Consider the following 27839-nt stretch of genomic DNA (forward strand, 5'->3'; position numbering starts at 1 on the left):
GCTTCCACAGTTTTATATTATTTATCTCCATGGTGACATACCATCTCGCCTCTTGGCTTGCTCCTCTTTGAGTTTCTCAATCTTGTGGATGATTTCTTCTTTCTTCATTTCCTTCTGCTCAATCTCAGACATAACTTCAGAAATGGCTAGACGTTTGTCCTTCAGTGATTTGCTCTTCTGTTCCAAGGCTAAACAAAGACAATTAAGTTAAAATGTAAATAGTTTTACAAGGACAACATGAATGTAAAGACAACATGAATGTAAAGTTATGTTTCATTTATATTATTACTTTTCAAACCTAAATGAACAGTAAAGTATAAAAAATATATATATTATATACACACACACATATATACATACACATACCCACACGCATATATGTATATATAACAACCCATAATTCTATAAAGTAAAGCTATTTAAACATGTTCAAATCCATACCTTTTTTGAATGATTCTATAGTATCAAACAGCATCTCATCATCCTTGCATTTCTTTATACACGTATCTGCAAAAAATCAATCATTCTTATCAGTTGCATGTTATAACTGAGTGTAGTTGCTGATAGTCTATAGACCATGCAGTGCTGCTTACTCACCTTGCGCAGACTTGATAAACTGTTTGTGTGTTTGGGACAGCTCGGTGGTCATGTCTGCAATTTTGCCCAGAGCTTTGAGGTGCTGGCTGTGGATCTCTTCCATGGCTTTAATGAAGTGCTCACTTGTGGCCGGGTCGGTTATAGACATCATGCTGCTCTGAATGGTGACACAAAAATCATAAATTATTAAATATGACTTCTAATGTTATTTAAATGCATTATTACCGACACCTGTGGTTGCACAGTATTTCACAAATTGAATATAAATCACAATTTGAGTAGGCACAATCTTCAAACGTCAAAGGCTGCAATTATTTAGATAATGGAATGTCTCTACAAACACGTTTGTAAAATCATGAGGCCCTTATATTAGTTGATCAGGTCATATTTCAGTCTTCTCTCACAAGTTAATGCTCTTGAAATTGTTTACAATGCATCCTCTGAACAGAATCTTACTTTTTAAACATATAGACCTACTGCAAATCTAATCGCAATACTTGTCAAAACTCAGCCATACTATGAACTTTCAAGATTTTTATGAGCTACTACATTTAGCTCTAATACACAATACGACAATAGGCAATGTATAATCTCTAAGGTTTCTGCACAGGCTTTCTCTTTTTTAGCAGTTTTGTTTACAATCCTTCCTTTCATTAGCCGTGGGTAACTTGCTCTTAACGAGGGTGAATTTGCTCAAGACACAAAACAATCGGATTAAATAATACATTTTCGTGGACAAAGCGTGTTCGTATAGTATCACTCACGGCGTTAAAAGCTCGGAAATAAGTAGTTTTTGATGAAGAACTAATCCACAAGAAAACGTCTTCTTTTCAAAAATCCGCGGTCTGTTGACTTCCGGTGTTTTTGTGGGTGGGGCTGCAACCCGGAAATGACGTAAAACTATTTTATTTTAATATTATTTTTATACTCTGTAATCCAATAACTATAGAACTAAATATTATTATTATCATTATTATTGTAGTATTTTGCAGAGAAAAATATAAGTGTATAATGGTGCGTCATAATAATACACTTACTTTGTTGTGCCTTGCAAATAAAAACGTAAGCAAGCATGTATTAATTAAAGATTAGATAAACAGTGGTGTGCAGCAAACTCATAAGTGTTGCTTCAGCTTCAGTCATTAATTTCCATTTCTTCTTATTTGTGAGATCATTATTTGTTGCATCCATGCGCCATCTTGTGGTCAATTTGAGAAAGTTCAACAAATTTGAAAATTAAAATAAAATAGAGTTCTACGAGAGCATGCAAGCCTGATCTCTTAAAAGATATATTTTTATTTATTTATTTTTATACAAATATGATGCTACACCTGTTGGTAGTGAGGCTGGATTATTAAACTGCAAATGAAAGTCTAGGCACTGTAAAATGAAGTGATTGAATTTTATGCGTTCAAAACAAAATGAGATCTTGGTTAAGACAACTGGAGCTAAGCAATTACGAGTTACACTGTTATATAATTGGATTGTCCATGTAAAAACATTAACACCATTCCTATTGTGGACGATTCAGCAAATGATCCAACCTGAGCTATAAGTTATGGATTTGTTAACCCTTAAGCTCCCCTTTAAAAACTCACTCTTCCCCTTAAAGCCATTTTAGGGCATAAAAGGGTCCTACTATAAAACAAGAATGACAAAGTTTGTTCTTGCTTTTTTATTGTAATCTCATGTCTTTACATACATACAAAAAATATATTCATTGTTCATTTTCATGGGTTTACTCTTCAGTCAAGTATATTCCTCACAATGTATTTCACTAGAATGTTAGTTGTAGCAAGTGCAAATAGGACAAAATAATAATAATAATAATAATAATAATAATAATAATAATAAATTTTATTTATATAGCACTTTTCAGGACACTCAAAGTCGCTTCACAGTAGATACAATAATAAAATATCACAAAAATTTACAACATAAAATCAAGCATTAAAAGCGATTTTGAACAGGTGAGTTTTGAGTTCTTTCTTGAAGGTGGGGAGGTCAGAGCAGTCATGGAGGGGTTTAGGTAGTGAGTTCCAGAGGGTGGGGGCAGCGATGGAGAAGGCTCTGTCCCCCCAGGTTCGGAGCTTGGTCCTACAGGGCAGGGACAGGAGGTTGGAGCTGGAGGAGCGGAGGGAGCGAGATGGAGTGTGGTGGTGGAGCAGGTCTGTGAGGTAAGGAGGGGCCAGGTTGTGGAGAGCTTTGAATGTGATAAGAAGGATTTTTGAAGTGGATGCGCTGAGGGACGGGGAGCCAGTGGAGCTTGTGGAGGACAGGAGTGATGTGTTCATGTGAGCGGGTGTGGGTGAGGAGGCGGGCAGCGGAGTTCTGAATGTACTGTAGTCTGTTGAGGGTTTTGGATGGTGTACCGTAGAGGATGCTATTGCAGTAGTCGATTCTGGATGTAATGAATGCGTGGATGAGAGTTTCAGCGGCAGAGAAGGTGAGTGATGGGCGGAGACGGGCTATGTTTTTGAGGTGAAAGAATGCAGTCCGGGTTATGTGCTTGACGTGGGGTTCAAACGAAAAATGGAAAGGAATGCCTTAAAGACCAGTTATGTTTTGCTAAAAATACAATCAAATCATTTTAAATACAAAAACAGTAAACATAAATAACATTGTCCCTTGGAGTTTGACATGTGACACACTATTCACTACACATTACACTGCCTAGCTGACAGTGGCCCCAGTAGTGACCAGTTTGTAGTAGGCGCCCCTCTTGGCCATCAGTGTGTCATGTGTACCCTGCTCTATGATGGCTCCCTGGGACATGACTGCAATGATGTCTGCATTCTGGATGGTTGACAATCTGTGTGCGATCACAATACACGTCCGGCCTTTTCTTGCCTCGTCTAGAGCCGTCTGCACAGTCTGGAAAAAATGTACACAAAATAATACATAGAATGAAATGACATAAGAATTCTAATTTGGATTTATGGATGTTAGGACTGCAATTTCAATTGACATAATTAGCAAATTACAAAGGCTTTTTAAAGTACCACAATTTCCCCACAAACAACTAAATATCTTGTCTCATTCTGCATAAAAAACTGCTAACCCTGTAGTTTCACTCTCTGAAATCATTACCTGAAACATAATTCTTGTATTAGTTTGTCAGGTATGTCAGGTAGTTTGTCATATGTCAGTCTTTTTGTCAATTTTTCTGGACACTTTTAAAATGTGAACTTTGAACAAAATCTAATCGCAGTGCTAGTAAGAAAAATCACAATTAGATATTTTTGTACAAATCGTTCAGCCCTGATGGATATGTTTGTGTACCTGTTCGCTCTCGGTGTCCAGCGCAGAAGTAGCTTCATCCAGCAGGAGGATCTTGGGGTTTCGGACAATGGCTCGGGCGATGGCAATCCTCTGCTTCTGTCCTCTGGAGAGCTGAGAGCCCTGAGCACCAACTTGAGTGTCATATTTCTGCAACAACCAGAGGAGAAAATGTAAGAAATTGTCATTGTTTAGAGTAAACAAGATAAAGGGCATGACGGCTTCCCTGGTTCATTAAGTGTAGAATTTAAAGTATGTATGAAAGTTTAGACTACTAATCTTAATAAAACATAGTTAAGACCTTTATATTTATGATTTCACAAAAAATAAAATGAAGTTTATAATTTTACTTCCTGGTTGGACATCAGATGTGACATATGTAGAAGTAATTTCATAACTGTTACCTAGCAACCAAAGGTTGCAAGGGTCAAAACTTGTATAAATTGCACAATAGTTATGATTAGACTAATACAAATAAATTACAACACCTTTATTTCGTTAAGTCAATGTTTAAACTGATGTAACCTGCATTTTGGCTAGAACTGTCAGTGTTGAGGTCTCACTGCTCACTGCTACTTCCTTTTATTCTCAACTTTTTTTTCCCACAAATTGCCTCTGACCTAATGTAAAATTATGATAAATATTTACCACAGGTATTATCCCACCAAACCAAGTCAGAATTAGACATGAAAACTGGCCATGATTGACAGGTGGATTAGTTAATCATGGACACGCACGGTCCACCCATATAAAAACAAATATAATTAAAACTGCAAGCAGTGATAAAGGCCCTTGCCACCCCTTGCGACCGCGGGCTGAATGCCCCCATGAAGATCCTGCATTTTGTTCCCGCTTACATCGTCCCTTCCCCCAAAATCAGTGACTGAGTAATACTACTCCATTCATCCCAATGAGAGCATTTCAGACATTTTCATGCCTGCACAGTTAGAAATGGAGGTATGTCTTCATTGACTTTTTTTGTTCAGTATGATGTGGGGAGTATGTGCACCAAATTTCAATTGTCTATCGCAAAGTCATTTTTTTCATCCCAGTTGACAAAAAACCCATGTATTTCAATGAGAAATATCAGACGTTGCCATGGCAACATACTTTCAAAAAGAGGTATGTTCTCATTGGCTTTTTTTGTTCAGTATGAGAATACGGATGTCCATGCCAAATTTCAAATGTTTTTGACAAAGTAAAATTTTTTTGATCCCATTTAAAATTTCAAGGGGGCGCTGTGGAGTAATGGATCATCTCAGTTATGTAAATTTTATATCATTAGGTTCAGATCATCAGTATGACCAAATGTATATAAATGCTGGCTTACAGGACACTGCATTTTTGAGATAAGTGCAAGTAAATACCATTTTTGTTTGGGTGTTGGCCACACCCAGATTTTATGATTTAGCAAAATCCAAAGAGTAGCCTATAATCCCACATGGGTCTAGTTCATTTTGACCAATTTGCAAGTTTCTTGAATGAACATCCATGGCATAGAAAATTCAAACGTGAGAGTAAAAATTTTGAAAAAATGAGTTCCACCCACAATGGCCGACTTTCTGTAGGGTTTAGGGTGAAGTCATAATATAATTTTTTACTTGCATTGACATGTTCTATGTTTGTATTAAATTTCAGTTACGGGCCATTTAAAACTTAAAAAAACCTATTTTTTCTTTGCAGGCTGGCCACACCCACATTTTATGACTTAGAGTGGCCTATATTCCCACATGGATCTAGTTCATTTTGACCAATTCATAAGTTGAAAATCCACACTGTAAAAAATATCAAACGTGAGAGTGAAAATTTTGAAAAAATTTAGTTCTGCCCACAATGGCCGACTTCCTGTAAGGTTTAGGGTGGGGTCATGATATACATTTTTGCTTGTCTTGACATGTTCTATGTTTGTACCAAATTTCATTTGTCTACGATGAAAAAGGTCTCTCATTGCCGTAATGTATTTTGACTTTTGAGGTGGCGCTTTTGAGTCGTTTTGAAGCATACATTTTTTAGGACATGATAATTCAAAATTTTTCACCATTCTTGAATTGTAGGTCATAGCTGGATTAGTGTAGAGCATCTATTTAGTCTACAACAAAGACCAGCACTCTGGACCCCATTCATTTCAATGACACATTTATTATGTTGCCACGGTAACATGGTTGCAAATAGAGGTATGTTCTCATTAACTTTTTTGTTCAGTATGGCAGTAGGGATGTCCATGCCCTACTGCCAAAACGTAAAAAAACCGTCAAAATTTCAAATGTTTTTGACAAAATAATTTTTTTGGGTCTCATTCAAGTTCAAAGTTCAAGGTGGCGCAGTGGAGCTATCTAATGTCTGACCTATGTAAACTGTATGTCATTACATTCAGATCAACATTTTTAACAAAATGTACGTTAATGCTGGGAAATAGGACACTGCAAGTTTGAGTTAGGCGCAATTTAAAACTTCAAAAAATAGCTTTTTTATTTACAGGCTGGCCACATTCACATTTTTTGATGTAGAAAATTCTAAATGAGTTGTCTATAATCCCACATGGGTCTAGTTAATGTTGTCCTGTTTGCAAGTTTCTTGAATTAAAATTCACAGTGTAAAAAATTCAAATGTGTCAAATGTGTCAAATGTGCCGACTTCCTGTAGGGTTTAGGGTGGGGTCATTATATAATTTTTTACTTGCCTTGACATGTTCTATGTTTGTACCAAATTTCATTTGTCTATGATAAAAACGGTCTCTCATTGCCGTAATGTATTTTTATTTTTGAAGTGGCGCTATTGAGTCATTTTGAAAGAATAATTTTTGTGAACATCAAAATAATAAATTTTTTGCCAAACTTGAATATAGGGTCAAATAAAATTGACTTAACATTCAGGGGGTCAAAAAGGGCCCATAATATCATTTTTGTCATGTCCTCACATGTTCTATTTTTTGATACAAGTTTCAGATTTTTATGTTGACCTTTTTCCGGGTCGGGATCCCATTGGCCCAATGAAAATTAAAGTTTGAGGGGGCACTACTGAGTTGTCTTTTGTTATTTTTTCTCGGGGTCTTCAGTGAAAATTAGAGCTCGTGGAGTTCTACTTTTTGATACCACTCACTGCCATGTCGGGGCATGTTTACAACTTGATTTTTGCCATTTTCCGGGCTACGGATGCGGTTTTAATGAGTCCCTTGCCAGGACGTTGTCCCAGGCTCGGGCCTAATAATGGACATTTTTTTCCCGCCCATTATTTTTCTTCTAAACCATAAGAGATAGAAACATGTGACTTTCTCACATTGTGCCCCATCACAAATAAGGCCCCTGTGAATTTTTTCATCAGTCCACGACAAATAGATTGTCTTCTACGAATTTTTGAAAATGAAATTTGAAGAGGGCGCTAGAGAGCCATTTTGTGAAATAGTGCCACAATTTGCATATCATTGCTCACAAAGGTGCATAACGCTAGTAACTCTAATGCTAATACAGCATGTATTAGCGTTTTCCCAACAAAAAATGTGTGAAAGAGAAATATTTTATTGAAATATTCCAAAAATTGCGATTTTGTTGAAAATTTACCATGACCACACCCAAAGTCATAATCAAAATGTAATTGATAATCTTTAGTCACACATGGGTTTAGTGGGATTTGACCAAATTTGAAATGGCTGTAATGAAAACTGTGTGAGGAGATGTCCTGAATGCGAGGGTGTGAACTTTTATCAATCCCGAATTTGATCCAATATGGCCAAATTCCAGTACATTTTAGGGCGGGGCCATAATATCATTTTTGTCATGTCCCGAAATGTACTATTTTTTTAATGCGAGTTTCAGATTTTTACGTTGACTTTTTTCTGAATTGGGCTCCCATTGGCCTCATGAAAATCAACGTTTGAGGTGGCGCTACCACTCACTGGCATGTCGGGGCATGTTTACTACTTGATTTTTGCCATTTTCCATGCTCCGGACGTGGTTTTAATCATAATAATAATAATCCTTGCTGCTTGCAAGGAAAAAAAAAATATATATATATATATATATATATATATATATATCTCACAGGGGATATATGACATATATGATAGATTTCTGCAAAATCAATGAATGAGGCCCTAAACTCCGTTAATCTGAGGTGAAAGAAAAGATTTGACCAACGAGCTCCTTCGCTTCACATGTTCCCCTGAAAACTAATCTAACTGTACAATCATGTTTGGCTCTGGTTTGAGACACGATGTCGGGAGTGTTGACTAGAATAATATCCCTCTGTATAAAAAAATACAGAGAGAGATTTAGGATTTAGGCAACCCTGTTTTAACCTCTCAACAGTAAATCCTGTCTATTCTCCACACAGACCCACTTCTGGAGCATATTTCCCTTTAAACTGACCTCAGGTAGAGTCATAACAAAGTCGTGGAGGAAGGCCTTCTTGGAGGCCTCTATGACCTCCTCCAGGCTGATGCTGCGAGTGTTGTCTCCGTACTGGATGTTCTCTATGATGCTACAGTCAAACAGCACAGGCTCCTGGGACACGATACCCATCTGAGAGCGGAGGAAAGGCACGCTGATGCTCTGGGACGGCCGACCATCTATCCACTGTCAATAAACACAAGGTGCACTATGTCACTTTTTTAGTGGAGGACATGCCACCTGCTTATCTAGATAGAGATATTTTTGCTTTGGATTTATCTATCTCCATGAAGATAAATGGGTGATCTGGTAAAGACCTGGTGTTGGCAATGAACCAGCAACAATTCACTTTAGAAGATGTCATTTTCATATTATGACACTGTATTTTAAAACTGAATGGAGATCGAGCCAAGCTTTTAACCATTTATAGTAGTTTTCCCTTCTCATTTTCCTGGTCAAAGTTGTATTTAAATGATTCATGCATGTCTAAGTAAACTTTATTCTCCTGTATTTAAGACGTCATTGTTCCAATCAATCCTTATTTTCATCGCAACTCTGATATATGCCCACTGCTCTGTTTTCACTTCGTTCTCCAATTTTATTTTCTTAATCAGTGATATGTGTAGGATTCAGCACCAATGCATAGTAATTTTGGTTCAAATGAAAAAACAAAATGGAAACAACTTTAACATGGTTAAAAGCACTAAGAAAAAAAATTGATTTTGCACAGTAGGTCTGCTTTAAGCTTTTTGTGTAAATTTCGTTACTGACCACTTTGCCTTGATCAGGGTCATAGAAGCGTTCTAGCAGCTGAACACTGGTGCTCTTCCCACAGCCGCTGCTCCCCACAAAGGCCAGAGTCTCCCCAGGCTTCACCGCCACCGTCAGCCCTTTCAGAACTTGGGTGTCCGGGCGCGTTGGGTATGTGAACTTACAGTCAAGGAAATTGATTTCGCCCCTGAAATCATCCTAAAAAACCCCCCAAAAAACAAAAAACAAACAAAAAAAAAACAAAAAACAGTAAAGCAATATTAAAGGGGACGTGTTATGTAAAAGGTATTTTTATGAGCCATTGAAGGTCCTATATTACGTAAAATTGACTTGCGAGCTTGTAGCCATGTTAGAATGTTGTTACTGCACCGAAAACATACCTAGACTTGTGTTTTGTTTGTTTTGATTAATTTACACGTTTGAGTATTCGTTTACTATTCGTCTGCCTCCATCTCCAAAGCTCAAAACACTCTGTTCCACCTTATGATGTCATGAAGCGGTTCTTTTCAGATTATCTACTCCTTTTATCTTTGATTTAGTAGAAATTGGCAATTCCAAGACTGAAATGATCCAAATGATTCTAGTGAAGGTGTGGAGTTTAAAAAAAACAGTGGAGCACTTCCTGCATTACCATATTTGAATCATAACTACAGGTATGTTTTTGATGAGGAAACAACATTACAAATGTGGAGAAAAAAATTGCAATATAGGCCTTTTAAAAACATTGAGTAAAAATTTGAAGTTACATGTCTTACTAACCCATGTCTGTCCGTCCGTGTGTTTGATGCTGATCTTGGGCACACGGTCCAGTAGTTTGAAAAGCTGAGCGGCTGCTATCTTGGCTTTGGCGTAGTCTGGAGTGAAGGAGGAGGCTCTGCCCAGCGCGGTGCCACTGATCACAATTGCACTTATAACCCTGGAAATGCAACAATGCACTTTTGTAATATTACTTACAAGTACTTGGAAGAAGTATTCAATTTTGTTACTTAAATAAAAGTACAGATATTGGAGGTATTAAAGTACCTGTTTAAAATGTACTTAAAGAGTAAAAGTATTTTACACATATTTTGTGATTTAATAAAACTTCAAATGTATCGATTTTGATAAAGATTTGTACTGAATTTTGTTCAATAGAAACCACTGAATTGGTAGTTTTTTCTTGCTGTTTTAATTTTTTGTATATTTGTGTTTGCTCAAACTGTGAACGTGTTAAAAACAAACCCCACAACTTTCAGGAGGTCTCAAACAATAAAAAATTAAAAATGTAGTGGAGTAGAAAGTACAGATACCTACTCTCAAATGTAATTAAGTAAAAGTAAAAAGTATCCACTGTAAAACTGACTTAGTATTTAAAGTACAGATGTTTGTGTAATCCCTCCGTCGTCCAAGCCTGATCCACAGCAAAAGACAAAATTTAAATCTGTCAACTGGACAAATCGTTGTAGTAGTGAAAACGTTTTGCTGCTCATCCAAGCTTCCTCTTCAGTTCTGGTCAGATTACTGGTGGACACTGCCTTATATCGATCTGAAGGGAGGAGCTAACTACACTGAAATTGTAAACAGATTTCAGCCTTAATTACCCTATGAACCTTTAATGGCCCCCTATTGTTCTCTTTTGTTTCTGTTTGTTTTGGGTCTAAGGATAGAATCATAGATCTGTGAGAGATGCCTCAGGCCCCCATTAAACTACAGATACCTAAAATGTGTACAGTAATTTACTACTTCTACTTCGTTACGTAACCTGCTTGTCTTCATAGATACGTTTAATGCCATATTATAGAACATTCAAAGCAAAGCAATAACATATCCATAGAGACAAGCAGGTTGCCAGAATAGTTACTTAGTGTGTCTTTAAACTATTGTCAACAGTTCAATCCATATTTTCAACCAACATTTTAAGCTATATAGGGCCTGTATTGCAATATTTTTAATCTATGTTATAATGTTGTTTCCTCATCACAAAGCAAACCCTACATATTCATATAAACATACATGTTGTTCTTTTGTCAAACTGAAAATACCTTGTGATGTCATTAAGCGTTGAGGAAATGTTTCACTGTGTTTTTAAACTTCATACAATCTCAACAGAACAAAAAGGAAAACAGAAACATAAAAAATAGAAGCAACATCTTAAGGTTGTTCTAGAGTTTTGAAGAGTAAAGCAGTTCAAGTGAGGCTAAAAATAACTGTTAACCTTAACACTACTAAATGACATCACAAGGTGAAACGGAGCATTTTGAGCTATGGGGATATGGGCAGCCTCATAATCCAGGATCATGAAACAAAACACAACTCCAGGTCTGTTTTTGATGAGGTAACTACATGATAAAATGAGTAAATTTGTGTAATATAAGACCTTTAAAAATTGAAAAGTAAAACAACCAACCGGAAAACATAAGTGTATGGCAGTCCTTCTGTGCTGACCAGGTAACCTCCAAACGAGTAAGACGCCGCATAGGCCATGAAAATGACACACTGGGAGAAGCCGAAACACATGCCGTAGATGTGGGCCTTCTTCATGGCGGATTTAAAGGGAGGCTCCAGCAGATGCTCGTAGGTCTCTACAAATGAGTTCTCTTTGGCCAGGCCCGCGATGGTCCGGATGTTAGACAGAGCTTCACTGGACACCTGCAAAACACACAGGAAATCAGTTCTACTGGACTGGAGTATAGAGTTTTACTCATTCTTTTTGAGTCAGCTTCAAATTGATATGTTTAAATAATAGTATACATTTTTTCCCCCTTTCTTAACCAGGCGAACACATGATTTATAGGTGTAGCATTCTGAAGTGAGCTCTATACATTATAAATCTGGAATGACTTGTGCTAAAAGTGGTCGAGAAAAGGCCATGATATTTGAATCTGATTCCTCTGCACGTTTTTCAAAAACATAATATTCTTTTTGCTAAAAGGCTGAAGTTTGTCTGTTGGCTCCACCCAAACCACATGCTGCCATGTCATTGGTCTGAAACACCGGAGGCCTGGGCAGTAGCAACAGGACAGATGGATTCTTGTGATACACTTATGAAATTCATTTGTGTTTTTTAAATAGTTTCATGTTCTTTTTAAAGACAAACACAACCTATTTTGGCTTAAAACAGTGACAAACAAAACTATGAATTCCTGGTAGTTTGTGAACTCATAAATACAGTGAGAATCCATTTTGCTGCACATGGTTAGCTGTGTCTACTTTAAATGGGAGAATATTGATAGAACTCACTTGGCCGGCTGCCTCCATGGCCTTTTTGTCTTCATTAGCAAAGCCAGTCAACATTTTAGACTGAAAGAGCCCGGACAGTCCCAGGAGAGGCAGGAAGCACACGATGACCAGGGAGAGCTTCCAGCTGAAGTAAAAGGCAATGATGAAGGACACGCCGATACTGGTCAGGGAGTTGACTATCATGCCAATCTGAGAGCCCGTGGCCTGTCACAAATATTACAAGAGAGAGTAAACTTATGAATTATGAAACCTCTTTCCAGACGTCAGCAGCGAGAACAGCCAGTGATGGGGGTGAGAAGGGCCCCTGATGATGTTTCTGGCCCAGAGAGAGAGCACTTTGGGGGACACACAAATATGGCTGCTTACAGGGAAAAAGGAAAAAAAAAATCACAGGAGACTGAAAAACATGGTGGATTTTTGTGATGGGAGCAGTAACTGTTAATCTGAGGTGAGAGAAATTTGATTTGTTTGTAACTGATCGGTGACCAGTGAGTTAGATATGAGTTTTTGCAGCGGGGTGTATGCTCTCACCCCTTGCACCATGGAGGCGTCTGTGGCCAGTCTGGTGGTCAGAGCTCCGGGGCTGTTCATGGGGTCATCAAACCAGCCCACCTCCTGCCTCAGCATGGCCTGGAAACCAAGTCTCCTCAGCCGACGGGTCAGCAGCTCTCCAGACTTGGCAAATGCATAACCCTAAAATACATCACAGAAACATATATGTGAATCTAGGACAACAAAAATGATAAATAAAATTTGTGCATATTAGTGGAGTTTATAATTTTACTTCCTGGTTGGGCAGCAGATATGACAAAGGTAGAGGTAATGCCATAACTGTTACCCAGCAAACATAACGTAAAGAAGGGCCTAAACTTGTCTAAATTACACAACAGTTATGACTGTACTAATAAAAATGAATTACAACACCTTTATTTTGCTAAATTAGGGTTTAAAATCCTTCTCTTGTGCAACTGTTGCTACATTTTGGATTGAACTGTCAATGTTGATGACATAGGTAAAGGTATCCCATTTTAGAACTACACTGTGTCCTTTATTTTGTATTTTTTCCCACAAACTGACACTTGTGTAAAAGTATCACAAATAGTATTTAAGAGAATATTAAGAGTGCCACATATAAATGGTAAAATGGTAAATGGTCACATTTTTATATAGCGCTTTTCCACTTGCAAGGCACTCAGAGCTCTTTACATCAAGGAACCACTCACCCATTCACACACACATTCATGCACCAGTGTACACAGACACTGGAGGCAAGGGCAGTTAAGTGTCTTGCCCAAGGACACGATGACAGGATTCATCTGTGGCAGCTGGAATCGCACCACCAACCTGTGGGTCAGTGGATAAAACGCTCTACCAACTGAAGAATTGTGCTGATGTTAAGTGATTGTTAAGTAATTGAATTGACTTCTTAAATTTTCTGGATGTTTCAGATGTATCCACAAATAGTACTAAAGTTCAGTACTTTTACTTTTGTACTCCATTACTTTCCACCACTGATGAAAAGAAATGTGTGAATCTAGGACAACAAAAACAATATCATTCTGATCTTAGGTACAAACCTGTAAAAACTGTGAGAAGAAGCTGACGACGGCTACAATACAAAACACCACACACACTCCGTTGATCTGTCTCCTCTGTTCAACAGGGTCTGGGATGGCAAATGTCTGTGAAATCAAACATCACATGACACAAGTGATACTTTTCAGCTGATGTCATCAACATTTCCTCGGGGCTGAAGCTAACTGGAGGCACTGCTCTTTCTGAAACTCTGTTATTGAATTACAAATTTGAGCTTTGCTTTAACATCCATAAAGAACCGATTTAGCTGGAACTACAACAGGTGAGCTGATTTTGTAGTGATAAGCAAGTCTCTCTCAAATAACATCACAATCACAAGCTAGCTAGCATTAGCCAACACTTTTTCAGTCAGTCACATGATCCTGAAAATAAGTTGTTTAAATCCATTTTGTATTTTGTTAAAACTTCTTAGGCTACGTTTGCTAATGTGTGCATTGTATCACTATGGTATCTGCTGACAGTTCCTCCATAGACATACATACATACAGCATGATGTCACGGTAAATTATTACTTGGTTGCAAGCATGTCCTAGAATTTGATGATATCCTAATTTCAGATGGAGGAGAAGGACCTATGTAATTCAGTATTTACTGTTTTTAAAGAAGAATGCAAAATAGAAATCCACAAACGTGGTGAATTTTATCATTATTTGTTAGGGATCGGGTCCATAAACCTGCAATATTAATCTTACAGCGTAAGGTTCTTTCGACTGACAACAATCATGGCTTTGTAGTTGAATAATGGCACCACTTTTACAGACAGAGAAGATATGAACTTTGTGCCAGTGTTTGTTTCATGTGAAGAGGCCCAATAATTACAGAGATATTAACCATAAACCAGGTCAACACATTCACAATCTGACAGCACATTTCACCATAGAATTCAGACCTGTCCTCCAGCCAGCCTGTTTATACTGTAGACTTCTATAGAATGTAGGGATGTCAAATGAACCCAACCTATTATGATAAAATATGTCAAATCAAAGATGATCATTTGTGAAGTCCAAAATCCTACCCCCAGGATCTGGCTGAAGAGGACTGCATAGATGGGGTTGACGGATCCGTTGACAGCTGCTCCAAGTGAGCCCAGCACCATGTAGGGCCACTCCGGCTGGTTGTACTTCAGGATGCGGGTCACAGGTGCCGATTCCACTGGCTCCTCCTCCTAAGACATCAACATGCATTAACTGTTGAGTATAACGTTAAGATGGAAGAACCACCAAAAAGTTAAAGAGAGGGTATTAAACTTCTGTAATTGTTGACATATAACATATTTAGATCGTGTAACTTTCTGTATATTTACGGGTGGCATAGGCTTGTGGGTTGAACCTTGGACAGTCTCATACTGCTAAGAGTAAGGAGCGTTTAATGGTGGAGAGATCGCAAGATTGCTCAAACATGCATGAATGACATATAAAACCACTTCAGATATGTTTTATTTTACATTAAAGTATTGTTAAAATCTTACTATTTGTATTAATACTAGTGGTAGTACTTGTAACATACACATTAGCTAGGTTTCAGTGAAATAATTTCTTAGCTCCAGCAATTAACTGAATGTCTCCCCGCACTTCACACTGTTTTGTGAAAATAAGTGTTGCGATTACTAACTAGCAATGCATTATTGATTTCATTACTTCGGCCAATTATGATGTGATTCATTCAGAAAGTTTGAAATAGTGCAAAGCAATCACAATATATCCCTTGAATGATAAAGTTAATGTTACACAAACAGACAAAATCACACTTTATGTCACTTTTCTGAGCTGTAGATTGAATAAAAATTACGTATTATTCTTTCTCACAATTATCATTTTTCAGTCCACACAATTGTGACTTGAGTAAAAATGAATATGGAATAAAATAATAATCTTGACATCATTAATATAACTCTCTTAGAGCATTATTAGCCTACCTCTAAGTCTTCTTTCTCTTCGCGAGGAACAATTTGAAGACTTCCTGATACTGCATCTGGGACATAATTATTTGACCTAAGGCTGTGAGATCGAAGTCGGACAGAACCCCTAAAACAATTAAAAAAATTAAAAAAAAATTACACAATTCTCTAATAACTGCTGTATTTATCTTCTTTTTTTTTTTTTTTATCAAAAGCATTTTACCTCAGGCTGGATTTGTAGCTAAGTTGGCTCTGTGTCCGTTGCCTTTGATCATAGTCCTCTTTAGAAGATTCTGTGAGTGCCTCTGAAATCACACATCAATACAGCCTCAGTACCATGGCTTCCTGTGGCCCTCAGAAGAACAGATAGGTTCTATAGGGTTAAGCTTTGACTCCTGCTGAGCACTCAATAACTAATCAACTAAATACACAAAAATGTCTAGAAAGGAAACGTATACATTAAGTATAACAATTCATCATTTAAAGTGCCTAAGTCAAGTTGGACAAGGGTTGTCAAAAGTATTGAAAATCAGATACTAATCGATACTAAAACCAGTATGTGGGGAAAAATCAGGTACAGGGCACAACATCACATAGTGGAAAAATGTGATGTAATTCTGTTGAGTATTTTGACAGTGCAGAATAAATACGAGTACTTCTCCTTGAACTTCCACCCTAACATGGTGGAGGTTTGAGTGCCTGAATGATTTTGGGACTTCTCGCCCCTGGTAGTGTTACCCGTGGCAAACAGGTCCTAGGAGCTGGGTCTGACAAAGAGCGGTTCAGAAGCCTCGAATGACAAGTGTTACAACAAGACCAGTTACGCCTGGACGGGCGGCACAATTTGAGAAACTATCCTGGTTAAAAATTTGCTCTGTCCTCCTTGTTTGGACTGTTTCTGTTAAAAAAAAAACCCTGTATCTATTCACTATTAACTGTGACCAAAGGAGTAGCCAAACATTTTAGTAAAAGTAACTTTAGTTTAAATTAATATTACTGTGTACAAAGTGGACGTCCAAGAAATTACTCAAATATTTGGGAAAATTACTATACAATAAGCGTGACTATACCATCTGATTTATGATTTAAAGTTATGGTAACTGAAAGAACAAAACCTTGAATGATGCATGAATTTTTTTTTTTTAAGACACACACCAAAATGAGAAAAACAAAATCATATCTGAAGAAGTGCTGTAAGAAACACAAATGTTCTGTTAATAAAGTACTGTTAATAAAAATATTGCTCAATCAGGACTAAAAAGAAACTCAAGCTAATACCCACCTCTGACTCAGACTTACCGTTACTTTTGCTGGTTGTACTTTGGTTCTGTAGCGTCACCAGTGTAAAATAGACTCCTTTTTTCTCCATCAGTTCAGAGTGAGTGCCCCTCTCCACCGCCTCGCCGTGGTCAAACCCAATGATCACGTCTGCATTTCGAATAGTGGACAGTCTGTGAGCGACGGATATGGTGGTTCTCCCCTGACGTACCTGTAAAGAAAACACATTCATTAATCGATCAAGTGTGTGTGATAATGAGTTATATTTACTCATTTACATTTACAACACCTCATAAAAACACTGCTAACCCTGTCGTTTGGATCTGTACAAACATGTTCTGAAATATGATATGTATTAGTTTGTCAGTTCACATTTCAAACATAACTAATAAGTATATAAGTCCATACAAAACATTCAAACAGGTGCAGGTCCCAAATACTTTTACTTGGAGTAACAACAGTCTTAGTTAAATACATAGGCTACTTACTTTATCCAGTGCCTCTTGTACCACAGCCTCACTCTCATTGTCCAGAGCAGAGGTTGCCATGTCCAGCAGGAGGATTTTAGGATTTCGGATCAAAGCTCGAGCGATGGCGATTCTCTGTTTCTGCCCTCCGCTCATCTGCCCCCCTCCTTCGCCAACTAAAGTGTCAAATTTCTGAAAAACAATACAAGAAACTCAAGATTAGTAATAATATGTTAATAAATACAAATAAATAAACAAATGAAGGTATGTACTGTTAGTAGGACTATCAATGGAGCTCAACAGTCTGACCCACTTCAAAGGCTCTGGTTCCTCAAGTAAGTTTTTCATTCTGTTTTCCCATGTGTCCATAGCTAATACGTATAAGGCAGTTGATTTAAGTCCAAAAAGCACATTTAAAACGCAACTTGGGTCTTATGGTCATTAGTTACCACATAGCTGATTAGCTCTGAGCTTTCAAACTATTATTTATTTATTTATTTATTTATTTTTAATTAATTAATTAATTTTTTTCATAAAGTCTATGGGGAAAATGAATGAGAAAAGTACTTCTGGAACCAGGGGGTGTGCGGTCACTGTTAAGTTCCATCGGACGCCTTCATTAGCCACATTAGCTTACTTTGACTATGATCTTTTACTGTATTACTATAGACCTATTATTTAATGGTAGCTGGACACTTGTTAGGACATTTGAACTTAGTTTGAAGTCCAACATTCTTTTATTTAAACTTCCATATAAAAAGGTGCTAAGTTAAATTGTTATGCGTGCATGAGTTTCCCATTAATTGATCTAGCTCCAGTGGGCAATCAAAGTGGGAAACACCAGAGCCAGTGGATTTTATCTAAACACTGTATCAATTACACTTATGTCAGAGGAGGATTCAAATCGCCAACCTTCTCTGATCAATGGACACCAAAGATGAAACCGTTGTGCCCCCATAGTCAGTTGTACTCCTCCCATAATCAATCAAAAACAATCAAACGAGTTGAGAAATACTATTGGTACTTCTTGCATTTTCATAAACACAAGCACTGCTCAAAAGAAAGGAGGTTAGTTAACTGAGTGTTACAAGGAAAGAGGCACCTGTGGTAAGTCCATGATAAAGTGATAGGCATTGGCTTCTTTTGCTGCATGAATGATGTCGTCCATAGAAACCCCCAGTCGACCGTAGCGGATATTCTCAGCGATGGTGGTGCCAAACAGAACAGGCTCCTGCTCCACTATGCCAATGAGCGAGCGCAGCCACTGGATGTTCAGACTGCGGATATCATGCCCATCAAGAGTTACCTAAAAATTGAAATATTGTCTCAGAAAAAATACATGCATTTTAGTGGTGTATTATAGATTTAAAGGAACTATATATAGTCTGTGCTTTTAGTGTTTTAAAAGGGTACTATTTTTTCTCAGTATATGGACAGGCCATGCCTCATGTGAAAGATCAGATCCTCCAGAATTTACTCACTGAGCTGCAGAAGCTGCACTAGCACGAATTAATAGTTGGCTGGGGTTTAGGCAGTGACGATTCAGATCATAGAAAGTCCTTTTGGTTTAAATATTTATACATACAAATCATAGAAAAGTTCCTTTAATTTAGCTCAACAGAGGGTAGAGAATTCTGGTTCTGGAAGTAACATTCTCACATTTTTTTCCACATAGGCTTTTCTAAAAAAACGATTTAAAATAAATAAATAAATACGTACACAGATACATACTCTATACTTATTCTCTTTGTAACCCAATAACTGGTTGGCCTCCATAGTGTCTTTTAAACCTTTATTACATATTTTTTTCAGAAAAGCCCATCCACCATTTAATAGTATTTATATTTACCTTTCCTTCATGTGGATCATAAAATCTTTGGATTAGTTGGATGGTCGTGCTTTTCCCCATTCCACTGGGTCCAACAAAAGCTGTAGTCTCTCCAGCCTTGACTTCCATGTTCAGTTTATTCAAAATCTAGAAGTAATTTCACAAGTATTTTAGAATTTAAAATAACATGAAATGCTTGCAAATATAATATAAAAATTGTACCTTCACGTCTGGTCGAGATGGGTAGTAGAATGTAACATCCTGGAACTCAATATCCCCTTTAACCTTGTCTAACTTGTGGCCGTCTTCAGAAAAACAGTCAATTAGTGGTTCCTGACAAGTAAAAGCAACAATGAAATTTAATTCTTAATAAAATTTATATTAGAGCTGCACAAAATATCACAAAGATAACAATATAGCAATATTTGACTAGTCTGGGTTATTAGTCCTACATTAGACTGGGGTGGTTTTTCCTTTTACACAGTCTGACTAGTAAATGAAGACATCTACATATTGAATCTTATTGTGCCAAACATATATTAAAATATCACAATAATATCATTATCACAATTTGAAACATATTTATGGAATGTCAAACATTTTTCTCATATTGTGCAGTGTCATTTGATATAATTGATACTTCATTTTACCCTGCCTATTGTGTCAAAGATAGTCTTGGCAGCTGCCCGACCAGAGGCAAATGCCTCAAGACATGGGGAGGCCTGTCCCAGGTTTATTGCTCCCATCAAAACACCAAAGAAAACCTGTAAAAAGTGAAAACAATTTACATGAACAAGATGTATCAGTGAAAGACTAAATCAAATTGGGTTGACAAATGTTTTTTTAAAGGTGAACTGAGCTCTCTGCAATAAGTCACTCCCCCTTCAGAGTGCTATAACAACACAATCACAATGCATCCTGCTAATGAAACTACTGCACATTGCATCAGGCTGTCAAGTTGTTATGTATAGTTTTGTATCACATGCTTTGTATATTTATGGAGGATTGTGCGGGGGCATGGATGATGTAAACTTCTTGGCTGAACACTACACAGTTAACTGTAAGGATGATTCAATAGGGTCTGGGAGAAATTGCGCAATTACTCAAATATGCATGGATGTTTTTGATGAGGAAACTACATCATAACATGGTAAAAAGCAAAAAAGAAAAAACAATATAAGATAAGAATTTCACAGAGCTGACGACACAATCCCCTTACCTGAATGAGGGTACCAGGGGTCATCTCCTGAGTATCTAGGACGAGCTGGGAACCATACCAGAAGGCCAGACCATAACACATGAAAATGATGAACCACATATAGCCCTGAAACACTCCGATGATGCTCCCTTTTTTCACTCCCCAAGTCTGGGCCTCCTCCAGGTTATGATCATATCTTGAAATAAAAAATGAATAAATAAAAGTAAGGCTAATATTATGCTATTTTCTGATCTATGCTGTAACGTTGTGTTCTCATCAAAATCATAACCGGAGTTGTGTTTTGTTTCATTCACACAAGTTTAACACACAAACCCTGCATATTTAGGCTGTTCTTCTTCTGAACTAAAAGTATAAGGTAGCTGTTAACTTGTAAACTACCACTTCATGACATCACAAGGTGGAACGGAGCATTTTCACCTTTGAACATATAGACACACTAATAATAAAGGTTTACTGAAATATTTGTGAAAGAAACAATACACAGCTCTGGGTATGTTTTCGAAGAGGTAACAACATTCCAGGACCTTTAAAGAAAAACTGAAAGTCAATTATAGCGATCAGAATTACATACCTATCTGTTTCTTTCTTTTCTCCACCAAACGCAGCAACAGTCCTGATCCCAGACAGTACTTCATCAGCCACAGCTCCAGCTTTAGCGTAAGCCGATAGCTCCCAACCAGTTAACCTTGATACAGCCTGGAGATCAGGACTACACAATCAATACTAACAAGTAGAGTCCATGTTTTTCAGTATAGCTTTCATTCTCCTACACTTAAATTCATCATAGACTTATTATTGACTGTTTAAGATATATAAAAGTGCCAGATAAAAGTTCAGAACCTGCTGACCAACTGCCTTTGGTCTAATTAGTTATGACATGATTTTTGCATTTGATATGAATTGTGCAGAATATAAAGTTTATAGGGCCTAGAGCTGACCCCTGATGAATTCCTACGCTGCCTTATACTATAATTTTATAATTCTGAACAATTAACAGAAACTAACGGGTCTCTGTTGTAAAGCTATCTTCTACTTACCACCTCTTGTAGCTTTAAAACCCTGGAATTAATTTCCTTATTTATGATGTTTTGATTCCTTGCTTTAGATTATAATTTGGCTAACGTTTTATAATGTTACTGTATGTAAATCTAAAAAATATCCAGTTTTAACTGTTTTTATTTGTATTCACGTTTAGCCATATAAGGAATAGCCTAATAGTACAATGTGGCTAATAATGCTAGTACGGCTGCTACCATTATTGCTACTAGTAATACAACTTATACTGTTTATATCTAGGGCTGTAGTCATTTAGTCATTTAGTTGATTAATTGGTCGATAGGGCCTTAATTGACCGCCTTTAGACGATGACAGCCCTATTACTACTATCACTTATCTATCTCTTCCTTCTGCATAACTGTATTAGCACGTCTTTCTCACCATAGCCATGAGTGCAGCTCCTATACCAATGAGAGGGCTCACTGCTATCACCACCAAGGTCAGCTTCCACCCTCCGATAAAGCCCACCATGAAGCCAAAGACGAATGTGGAAATCCTCTCAATAAAGATAGAAACCTGGTCTGCGATGGCATTGTTGATCTTGTTGATATCACTGGGGAAGGGACAGTTTTGTTTTTTTTACCAGGGTCATGAGATAAGGGGCAGTTGTAATCGTAATAAAATCTTACTCTGATATTCTTGTGTTGAGTTCTCCAACTGAGTTACAGTCAAACCAGCCGATCTCCATTCTCATCACTTTGCGGAAATAATCCATACGGATTTTCTTAACTTGCCTGGCTGCTGCTGATACCCAGAAGAGAATCTATACGAATAAAAAAGGCAGATTTAATAGTGTATTATGTAACTTTTCTGGCGGAGGATATGGCACCTGCTTGTCTCCATGGAGATATTACTGTTTTGCCTGGAATGAGACAAGCAGGAGGTACAAACAATTGTGACATCACCCATAACGTCCTGTTCAATCAAACGAAACTCTCTGAGGCTAGCAGTTATAGTGGCTAATCTGCAACCAGGGCTCATATTCAGAAATCTGAAGTGTGAAACCAAAGAGCCAATCAAGAGCGATACAAGTGTGCATCCCTCTCGCATGGGCGGTTTGACAGGACGCGAGCACTTAGCAACACTGTAAATGAACCCTGTTGCTAACACTAGTGAGAGTGACCTCTGTCATTAATTAAAATGCATCACAAAGGCAACTCTTTGACTCAGACCTCTATTTAATTTTCAGTCAATGGTTAAATAACACTTTCCCATAACAAAATTGGTGTCAGAAGTTGGATGCCAAGTTCAATTGTCCAGGACCAGCGGAGTACGGGCCTCATTGTTAATCAAAATGTTATCTCTTCCTCTCTACCTCTTCTTTTTCACTGAAAGAAAGAGGACTGGCTCCTTGACAGTTGAATCGTCACTTCAGGATTCAACAAACTCTAAATTGTAAAAAAATAACAAAAACTTTATTTACAAAACACTAAATGACTCGAGTTGGTCTTGTGTAGCTTGGACATTTGCAAAAGAAAATACTGAACACTGCATTCTCTTCCGGGCACTTAATGGTTACTCTCTGGAAGTCCTATTGTTAATTTTTGGCTGCATTTAGGCAAATCTGCTTAATATTGCAGTAACACTCAACAAGTCAAATTCTAAATTGTCGTGATAAAGTCAGGTCTTTGGGTATTTCTTTGGCAACATTTAGGCTGTGGCTTAATATTACAGAATAATCCTGTTTTGCATGTTTGCAGCACAGAAGAAGATTGCTGACAAACATTTCCTGATGGCCAAAACTCCATGCAAAAGATTGGGAGATTGGGACCATGCTGACAATGTTTCCTACCTGGCAATGGTCAGCTGAGAGGTAACATCATGTGAAACAAAGAAAGTTTTGCCCAGACAAACTTCACCTGCGCCACATACACATACACACATATGCTCTGCAATGAAGAAATGTTTTGCACTGATTCACTTTACCTCATAGTACATGATGCTTTTGCTTAGTAAGACACGACAAAAATTTGTGTTAACATTTTTCATGTCAGAAACCTTTAATCAGTCAGTTAATTTACTTTGCAGTCATCGCAGTTAATAAACATTTTATGGGTACCTAGAAATTAAAGTCCAAAGACTAGTTTAGCTTTAAAATTTTAGTGATTATCTCATATGAATGAAAAGCGGCTGGACTGGAAGTCACCAAACCTTTCTTAATTTTAAAATGGCCTGTGCGTCCTTTTTTCTTATACTGTTTTTTTTTTCTTTTCATAAGAATTATTTCAAGATAATCTGAATTATGCACTATCCTGACTCAGTTACTGTATGTCTCATGTTTATTTTACATATGCATGCAAACCTGACCCTGACAAGACTCTCTTCCACCTCCCACTGACTATTTGTATTCTACGTCTCAACTACATTTTTCCACAACACTAATCTGTCAAATATGTCCATTAATATATCCAATTTGTGGTGGAGAGGCACAGTGCAGTACAGCCACAATGAATTTAATTCTAGCTAAATATGTAATATTTAATGCCATACTGTGAAGCATTCCAGGTAAAACAGGAGAACTTACTTGAATATAACTAAGAAGCAGGACAGCAGCACCAATTCCTACGTAGTAATACGCAAACATCGTCAACTCTGACTGAATGTCCACCCTGGGGAAAAAAAGCCAGTTTACTCTTAAAAGGCAATTGGGGGAGAATCAGGCCTACAGATATTTTGTATGAGCAGCTCTTGTATGTTAATATGCTAGTTGTTGTTAGCAAATGGCAGCAAAACTCCATTCAGGTGTCTCTCTGAAAGTTGTCAGTAGTGCTATAAACTCATCACTGCAAATAATTAGGATATTTGGAAGTCAGTCTTTCAAAATATATTTAAAAGGTCTAATTTTAATGTGTTCAGGGTGTTTTAATTTAATTGATTTATTTGATTACTGTGTCAACATGATGTAACATTGGAAAGAACTAGCCTCCTTGCTGCTAGTGCTGTAACAATACTCAAATTTTTAACTCGATTTCAAGACTCGATATTCAATACTGTAGTTTTACAGAGTCACCAATAAAACTGTGACTGGTAATGGACCCAAGTAGGAAATGTTTAATTGTTGGGCTGTAGGAAGATATATCCTGGTGCTTCCCAGCCCCATCACAACAAACAGGCAAAGACACGGTTGTGACAAACTGAAGTAATTTACAGGAATTTGCCATAACTGAAAGATTTCACAATTAAAGGACAATGCCATGAGATTAAACACTCAATCTCAGCTCAACTCAAACTTAAATGTGTTGTTTCAACAGGAAATACACAGGCCATCTTCTGACCAGACCAATGGGAGCTCTGCTCAAACCTTTGACTATAGAGACAGAGCATGTCCTCTTACCAGCTTAGACCCAGGACAAAAGACAACAAAGACAATGACAGAAATTTAAGAAATTGAATTTCTTCATTCTGTCTCCAAATTTGTTGCCCATCATTTGATTACTGTATGTCATCTGATCAAAAGCAAATCTTAAGTATTTGCATTTTTGCAGTCAACAACCAATTGGATTCAAGCCTTAATCTGTGACGTGTGCTGTTCTGACCTCATGGACACTAGAACGACATCTTCTTCTTCTCCTCTACGGTAGAACGATGCTTAATCAATTTAAACTCAACACATAACCAGAGATAACTCTGGAGCAGTTTATCTCATCCTTTAATCTTTAGATCCCAGTCTCCAGTATACCATGGTCATTTGCATATTTCATATTCAAATGGTGTCTGTTTGATTAATTTATTTGATAATTGATTATATTGGATTGGTAATGTTTGTCAACTTTTGTTAAGTAGCGCCCCAAAACTCTTCTACTCAAAGCCAAATGCTCACAAAGAGTTCTGCCACATGAGTTCTGCTTTAACTTAAACTAAACTTGTCTTCATATTTTTCTTTATATAAAACATTTCTTTTTATCAACTGCCCTTTAATCTCACCCAACAATACCGATTCTGATACCACGATGATGATTAAAAAAACTCTTTATTTAGAATGTCCTTTTCAACATTGAATCGTAGTGGTCCATGGACGTATAGTCTATGATCTGATACATACTAGTTTTAGTATCGATTTGTCAACCCCACTTACCGCAGAAAGAGTTAGTAGAATTTAATTACTCACCCACAAGACATAGTTCTGTTGTCTGCAGTGATGATTACTGTCCCGTTTGTCCAGTGTATGAGGTTGTCGCTGCATGTTTTGTTTGGGTCTTTGAGTTCCTGCATCTCGAGTTCGTAGGCCACAAATGTGTTGGTCATCATCCCATAAACCAGCAGCATGAGAGGGGCCGCGGCTCCATGGACCAGAGCGCACACACCGCCAACTACCATCATCGCTACGTCTTTACAGGTGGCAAAGCGGAACTACAAGGGCAAAAAGAAACAGGTTATGAATAATAAAGAATTTAAATGAAGGAGAGTTTTAGACTAAGCTCTTAATGTAAAGTAACAATAATCTGCACTCGATAAGACAAAATGTTAACTTTACTATATTTTATGTTAATCCAAAGCATATATTTTAGTTAGTGGACTTTAAATAAATGCATGGAATTAACGTAATATTAAATAACTGTTACAGATTTTTCATAACTTTTCTTTATAACATAGACACATAGAAAAAAAAATACCCTCACCAATTTTAAAGAGGCATCATACGTATTTGGGGTATTAACACAAATATAACATATAACACCACATATTTAGATCACCATGTTACCTTTTATTGTTTTGAAAATGTTTTGAGTCTTTGTTCCCCGCGTTAAGTCACTCCCCCTTCAGAGCACTATCACATTACAATCTACACGCTCCCCGCTAAAGAATCTACTGCACACCGCATCAGGTTTGTGAAGTTGTAGTGCATTGTTTTGTATCATTCTTTTGTATATTTATGGACCGTGACTTAGGCTTGTGGGGTGAGTCATGGACAGGATCGTACAGCTAATCGTAAGGAGGGTTTGAATAGAGCACGGGAGAGCTTGATAAATTACTCAAACATGCATGAATAACACCTAAACCTCTTCAGACATGTTTTTGATGAGAGCATGTTATGTCATAGTAAATACCGGTAGTTCAATTTATCTTAAAACCTCCTCTTTAAACCTCAAGGAATTACAATTCTTCACTAAATATAGCATATTACAAACTGATAGACAGATATTCAAGGAAATAATTTTACTAACTAGCTGAAAAAATCCAACGCTGAGATTGTCTTTTTTGTCTTCATTTCTGTATAGAACATATAAAAGAATGTTAAAATTAGGTCTACACTGAAAAAATAACAGTTGACTTTAAATACATGTATTACTGATGGTCATTTTATGTTGAGCCAAACCAAATATTTGAAATTCAAATGTACATCTACTCTAAATGTATACGCATAACATGTAACATATCACATATCTGTAAGTAAAAAATATAAATATACATAGAAAATATTATGTAAAGTTAGTTCACTTTTTGAATGTACTTGCGTATATTTATTCTGTTGATTTTAGATAAAAGAAGTGGTATTTATGACAGTTGAAGTTTTACAGTGAAAAGTGATAAAAATGTAATATCAGAAGTACAGCAGCTTTACCCCTGACCCAAAAACTACAACGATGACACCACCAACTATAACACACTGCACCTCACTGTGTAAAGAGAAGTCCTAGATAGGACATAAATAAATCAAATCACTTACTTGTTCTTGTTGTTCGCTGTGAAAGTAAAGACACAAGTAGTTACAATACTACCACTAGCCATTTTAAAATTAGTAGCAGTAGTTGTAGTAGTAGTAATAGTAGTAGGAGTAGTAATAGTAGTAATAGGAGTAATGGTAATAGTGGTAGTAGTAGTAGGTTACTGGAGCCATAATAATAAAAGTTGCAGTCATAGCATGGTACTTTCTTCTTCAAAATGTAACTCACGGTAATAGTTTAAGTACTTTAAATTGTAGTATTATTTTTATTTTTTTACACACTGCATCTGCATTTAACGAGCTACGAGTTTGCCAACATGTTAGTGTCTAATTTGATGCATTTTACACAACAGAGATCACAGCAAAGTTTTTCTGCGATGGTAACGGTAACAACAGCATTAACACCAAATTACCTACTTACACGTGCAACTTAGCAAACGGCTAGAAGTGTTTTCAAAAATAAAATCATAGTAAAGACACATTACATAATGAGTAGCTTTTTACCTTTCTTGTCGTTATTTTGGGTACTCAGATTATATTTTTTCTTCATGCCTCCAGATTCGACTCTATTGTGCTCTGCGT

The 27839-nt window shown here is 37.1% G+C and overlaps 2 protein-coding genes across 3 annotated transcripts in view; both read right to left on the bottom strand.

Annotated features, from left to right (window-relative positions):
• The window catches only part of spc25 (SPC25 component of NDC80 kinetochore complex), a 52692-nt gene that overhangs the window by 1459 nt on the left and 23394 nt on the right, over window positions 1-27839 (bottom strand). Inside the window, exons 1-4 of one of the 2 annotated variants that reach the window (XM_033987317.2) lie at window positions 1362-1461; window positions 598-754; window positions 442-507; window positions 42-188 (exon numbers count right to left, since the gene is read on the bottom strand). In XM_033987317.2, the coding sequence (XP_033843208.1) occupies window positions 42-188; window positions 442-507; window positions 598-748 (364 nt within the window). In that variant the 5' untranslated portion in view covers window positions 749-754; window positions 1362-1461. Of the gene's footprint in view, window positions 1-41; window positions 189-441; window positions 508-597; window positions 755-1361; window positions 1462-27839 lie in introns of those variants that run through there. The other variant, XM_055230465.1, reaches the window with a different exon arrangement.
• abcb11a (ATP-binding cassette, sub-family B (MDR/TAP), member 11a) lies at window positions 2853-27807 on the bottom strand. The gene is made up of 27 exons (XM_055230753.1): window positions 27762-27807; window positions 27261-27276; window positions 26758-26803; window positions 25701-25942; window positions 24117-24201; window positions 22222-22355; window positions 21974-22145; window positions 21108-21232; window positions 20537-20711; window positions 19968-20081; window positions 19540-19650; window positions 19339-19464; window positions 18592-18795; window positions 17511-17681; window positions 17044-17233; window positions 15968-16049; window positions 15763-15871; window positions 14863-15012; window positions 13829-13933; window positions 12783-12944; window positions 12252-12455; window positions 11419-11660; window positions 9792-9948; window positions 9033-9230; window positions 8241-8447; window positions 3880-4026; window positions 2853-3471 (listed from the first exon to the last, which is right to left on the bottom strand). The coding sequence occupies exons 1-27, from the start codon at window positions 27805-27807 to the stop codon at window positions 3271-3273; spliced, it is 3921 nt and encodes a 1306-aa protein (XP_055086728.1). The 3' UTR covers window positions 2853-3270.

Source organism: Periophthalmus magnuspinnatus, chromosome 21, assembly GCF_009829125.3.
Source record: "Periophthalmus magnuspinnatus isolate fPerMag1 chromosome 21, fPerMag1.2.pri, whole genome shotgun sequence".
NCBI classification, from domain to species: domain Eukaryota; kingdom Metazoa; phylum Chordata; class Actinopteri; order Gobiiformes; family Gobiidae; genus Periophthalmus; species Periophthalmus magnuspinnatus.